A 5,675-nucleotide genomic window follows, 5' to 3' on the forward strand; every position below is an offset into this window, starting at 1 on the left:
CCATCAGATACATCTCGTAACAAGTGAAAGGTGAGGGATCTGTGAACGTGGCTTAACCATTTTAGGCCCATTCTAGAGAGCAGGTCTAAGTAGCAGAGGGCAGGAACCCAGAGTAGATTGAATCAGGAGCTAAACAGATAATGTAAAGCCAGAGTATTCTTTTCAGAAACTTATAAATTTTACATGTGTTAATTTCTACCAAATTTTTTATGTTTGAGACTATAACAGGCATTACTTACATTCCAATAAATTCTCACATCGCAGCAAATTGATGTCTACCTCTTGATGATCTTAAACACAAATAATACAAGAAGATTTTTCTATTGAAGAAAAAAAAACATTTTAGATATGTCCTGAAACAAACTATGCAGAGATAGACATTAAATCATTACTTGGCCCAGTGATATGGTCACATTTTTTCTCTGTTATTTAAGAATAATACATAATTGTATATGCTGTAGAGGTGTAATAACATTTCATCTTCATGTATGCGTGGGGCTGAACTCTCTTGGCTTCCTTTTTTCTGTATTTTCTTGGAAGAAGAGCAAATGAAGTTAATAATTGGGCTACAGAGCCTCTGTCCCTCATAGCACTCACTAATATAATATTTTTTCCTTGACAGTGGATAACGCTCTGAGTACGGAAATGATTCCTTGCTATATAAGCCTTGCTGAGGATGTGAGATATGTGATATTTGGAGATGACCATCTCAGTGCTCCCGTGGATCCCCAGGGAGTGGAGAGCTTTGCTGTGTGGGGAGCGCAAGCATTCACCTCCGGCAGGCATTACTGGGAGGTGGATGTGACCCTCTCCTCCAACTGGATTCTGGGAGTCTGTAGAGATTTCAGGACTGCAGATGCCAATATTGTTATTGATTCTGACGAAACCTTTTTCTTAATATCCTCAAAAAGGAGCAATCACTGTAGTCTCTCCACCAACTCTCCACCTTTAATTCAGTATGTGCAAAGGCCTCTGGGTCGGGTTGGGGTGTTTCTGGATTATGATAATGGATCTGTGAGTTTTTTTGATGTTTCTAAAAGTTCTCTTATCTATGGTTTTCCACCTTCGTCCTTCTCTTCCCCTCTGAGGCCTTTCTTTTGCTTTGGTTGTACATGAAAAGTTGGCTTCATGATGATTTATTGTGACCTCCCATATATGAGGCAAATAGTGTCCTAAGACCCTATGTGTGAGAGCCTGTGAGCTCATTGTAACTTCATGGAATGTAATTACTTTATGGTTATAAATGGGATAACCACCTTGAATGTGTACATTTGTTAATTCAGTTATTTTAATTAATAAATTATTGTGGAATCTTTACTAGAATGTCAATAATTTTTTTTCTACTACTTTTGTTGAGATTCATTCACTTACCGTGAAAGTCATGTTCTAACGTATTTAATTCAGAGATTGTTAGTATATCACACTTGTGCAGGCATCACAGCTCTCTACTGCCTATGCACTTTTATCACTTCCAGAAGAATCCCAATACACATTAATATTTATTCTCCATTCGCCCTCCCCCATTCCTTGACAGCACTTAATCTACTTTTTATGTTTTTGCATTCAGGTAAATAAAATCATACAATGTAAGTTCTTTTTTTAATCTGATTTCTTTTTCAGAAATTAGTCTAACAAAACTGAGACACATTCTTGACTAGCATTTTATTTCTGTACTAAATTTAGGAGACATGTAAATGGCAGGTTTCCTAAGTGAAATAAGACAGACACACAGACAAAAATACTTCATGGTCCCACTCATATTTGAAATCAATTTTTAAAAGTTCAATACATTAAAAAAGGTGGTTACATTGGTGGGAAGAAAATAGGTAAATGAAGGGTAAAAGTTGTAAAGGTGCATTAACGTAGAATAAATGAATCTGATGTACAAACTGTAGGAATATTAGATAATCTTGTATTGTTTTGGGGAAATATTCTGAGAGACTAGATTTTTGGTGTTCTTATCATAAAAAAGAAGCACAGCTAAGTGATATGATCAATTTGTTAATTTTCTCCATTATCGTAATCATTTCCTTATGCACATGTATCTCAAAACGACATATTGTTCACCTTGAAAATATAAAATGAAACAAATTAAAACATAAAGGTAATTTTGTTCTTGCATGTAAGATGAAAATAAGTGAAGACTGGGTCAGTAATAACAATGCTTTGCTGAATTAAGAGAATTCTAATAAAATATGCTTAGTTGGGAAGCTATCTGTATTAAATAAAATTGATCTAAAGCTGGTTACAGTGGCATTACTTGTAATCCCAGTGCTTTGGGAGGCCAAGGCAGAAAAATCACTGGAGGCCAAGAGTTTGAGATCAGCCTGGGCGACATAGTAAGATCTTATCTCTACCAAAAAATAAACAGAAAATTAGCCTTGAGTGGTGGTGTGCACCTGTTGTCCCAGCTTCTCAGGAGGCTGAGTTGGGAGGATTGCTTGTGTCCAGGATTATAAAACTGCTGTGAGTTCTGGTTGTGCCATTGCACGCCAGCCTGGGAGACAGAGTGAGAACTTGTCTCAAAAACAGCAGCTAATTATTATTTGTAGCCATTTTACCTGAAAGGTATAATTCTTTCTTCTACAATTAAATCCACATATGTCTAGGCCAGCTATATCAGGTAGAGCTTGTCCTCTACTGCTTATATCTATAAAACAAGTAAGACAATTATAAGGAGGCTCTAAGCAAAACAATTTTTTCTCATTCTGGACTTTGAGGTCTTAATTCTTTAGGCTAATTTTCTGTCTCAATAGTGGATATCACCCTGAAACTTAATTTGTCCAAACACCTCACATAACCTGAGATTTTACAAAACATATAGTTCATAAGGTCAATACGTTCTTATGCCTTAAAAGTCTCCAGGCATTGAAGGATACTTCTATGTGGAAACTCAGGCCTTCTACTGCATTGTTGAAGGAGCACATTTGAGACTCACAGCATTGGTTGCAGGAGTCTGTTAACAGGTCTGGACAATGAGTAATGTCAGTCCAGATAATTCTGAGGAAGGCTTTCTGCCTTGTTGTAAGGAGGATAATCACTGGAGACTCTAGACAAGTTCCCAATCATCATTCGACCATTTAGTTGCTGTTTCTGTAATCCCAGCATTTTGGGAGGCCTAGGCAGGTGGATCACTTGAGGTCAAGAGTTCAAGACTGGCCTGTTCAACATGGTAAAACTTTGTCTTTACATAAAATACAAAATTAGCAGGGGTCAGGGGGCAGGGAATATGCATTAGAAGGGAAGGAGAACATACTTAAGATGCCATTGGAAGGTGAAATTCCTAATATCTGAGAATATTGTTGAGAACTATGTTTAATTCTCAGTATAGAAAGATGTACCCTTTGAATGATATTAAAAATTCACTAGAAGAGTGAAGAATAATAGTTAAAATGTCACATAAATAACAAGAGTGTCAAAACAAAGTGTTGTAAAAGGTTAAAGTACGTATTTGAGATAGAGGAGAGAATAAATAATAGTTAATTAATTAGACTTTATTATATGAAAAGACTTTTCTAAAATTCTTCCATAATAATTGAAGATAAAAATTACAATAATTAAAATATACAAAAAATAAAAGCATTAAAATAGTGAAACATTTAATAAAGGGTAAAGTTGAAAATTATTTAATTTTTAATCTCAAAAATCAGAAAGTGATTTTATCAATGTCCTAAAAATTTAAAATAAAAACAAACAATAATGTAAAAGAAGTGAGGTTTCCACCGGGCTGGGGGCGGGAGCTAGGGCTTCCCTGGGGACACAGAAGCAAGAAGCAGGGACCTTGGCGCGCAGCAGGCTTTCCGGGACAGCGCCTCCGACCCCTCCCACGCCTCCGCCCCCCGCCCACGCCTCCAGCCGCCAGCATAGTGCTGCTGGCTGGGACCCAGCCGCAGGGTGGCGGGGCGCGCTGCATGACCCCGCCACCGCTGTCCCCACTCCTAGGCACACAGGTCGAGGAGGACCGCGCTGACTACAAAGAGTTCCAGGACTTCTCCAGTCTGCCCGACACCCACAGCATCGCCTGGGATGACTCTTTCTACCCTTTCCAGGACGAGGAGGAGCAGGGCGTGGGCGTGGAGAGAGTCCTGGAGGAGGGCGTCCTGGAGGAGGGCGGCCCGGAGGCCTGGGGCTGCTGCAGACTCTGGTGCGGCGGGGGGGTGAGCGTTGAGAAGGCGCGGGAGACCGAGCACAATGGCTAGACTGGCTTTAATGTCGCCTGCTACCATGGCTTTGTGGATATACCGTGGTGGCCTTAGCTGAGTGCCCCCACATTCATGTCAACTGGCAGGACACGGAGGGGAACGCAGCCCTAATCATAGCTGCACAGGCAGGAGCTGCCCCTGGCCCCATGGGCACAGTTGCCTTAGACACTGGCTCTCAGCCTTGAGCTTCCTGCGTCAGCATCACCTGGGCTGGTTGATAGGAGCTTTAACACAGATCTGGTGGAAACACAGGCTGCCAGGCCCTGCCCCTGGAGTCTTTCTTTGAATAGGCCTGGGGTGGGGCCCAAGAATGAGCAGAGGAACAGGTTTCCTGGTGAGGCTGATGCCGCTGGCACAGGGATCCCACGTTGAGGACGGAGGGCTTTGAGGTCTTCATGCCTGATGATGGCCAGGAACCATTCTGAGTAGGCATTGAAGACCAACAGAGTCCCAGACCCCAGCAGAGATGTCGTCAGACGGACAGAGAGGCATCACGGAATTAAAGTGAAAATGAAGAAAGGAGCTGAGCATCTGTTTCATGACTTTCCTGCGCTGTTTTACTAAAGAGGCTGTTCTGGCCCAGTCAGGGCACCCCTATCATCACCAACTGCTTGTTGAACTATGTCCCGTGTCTTGACCTTGAAGGACAGACGCGTTCGCTTTGAAAGCCGCCATGCAGGGTCCAACCGATCGCATCTGAGCCCTGAGCTAGCAGGGGCGGGTGTCCACGCGAGGGCCCCCGCCGTGGGATGTCGCCAGAGGAGTGGCCACTTACACCTCCGCCTCATGCAGAGGCCCCTGGAGCGCCCCTGCCAGGAGCGGTTGGGGGAAAAGTACCAGCTTGAGGGGCCTCCGCTCCACCAGAGGGCGCGGAAGCCCGAGGGCTGGAGGAACTGCCTGCAGAGGCTCAGGGACTGCGAGCTGTCCGCGCTGACGCCGCGCTCCGTGCGTGGTCCGGAGGACCTGGGCGCCCTGGACCACATGGTCAGGATGACCACGAGCTTCTAACAGCCCCGCCGTGGCCCTCGTGTGCCCCAGTGCTCCCTGTGCGTGGGGAAGTGGCGGCTGGCGGTGCAGGAAATCCTGGCGGCTCAGGAAATTCAGGCGGCGCGGCGGGGAGTGGGGAGGCAGGCGCAGGAGGCGGGCGAAGCGCAGGGCGCAGAGCAGCACAAGCGGCACTGCCTAGCGGCGCGGGCTCCCGGGAGGGCTCCCCAAGAGCCGGCCTCCCACCTGCCCCGCTGCCGGTGTCCTGGGGCTCCGCCTACCCCGCCCGGCGGAAGGCCAGCCTCCTGCTCCTGCAGCGCCTGAGGCGGAGCAGCTTGTGGCCCGGCGTGGTGGTGCCGCGGCTCCGCCTCAGCAAGGCGCGGGCGCCCACATTCCAGGCCGCGAGGCCAGCGCGGAAAGGTAGCACCAAGGACAGTGGCCACCTGCGGATAACCAAGTGGCCTTACAAGGTGGCCAAGGAGGAGAAAC

The 5,675-nt window shown here is 45.4% G+C and overlaps 1 protein-coding gene and 1 pseudogene across 1 annotated transcript; both read left to right on the forward strand.

Annotated features, from left to right (window-relative positions):
• Positions 1–618: 618 nt before the first annotated feature.
• On the forward strand, positions 619–1,116 carry LOC116465297 (putative tripartite motif-containing protein 64B; the record flags this gene model as incomplete). Its single annotated transcript, XM_032148430.1, has 1 exon — positions 619–1,116. A coding segment is annotated over one exon (498 nt), but the record flags the coding sequence as incomplete, so codon positions are not given.
• A 1,859-nt stretch (positions 1,117–2,975) lies between these two features.
• LOC116465296 (ankyrin repeat domain-containing protein 33B-like) lies at positions 2,976–5,671 on the forward strand (annotated as a pseudogene).
• The last annotated feature ends 4 nt before the right edge of the window (positions 5,672–5,675 follow it).

This window comes from Hylobates moloch, unplaced genomic scaffold (genome assembly GCF_009828535.3).
Source record: "Hylobates moloch isolate HMO894 unplaced genomic scaffold, HMol_V3 SCAFFOLD_4295, whole genome shotgun sequence".
NCBI lineage: Eukaryota > Metazoa > Chordata > Mammalia > Primates > Hylobatidae > Hylobates > Hylobates moloch.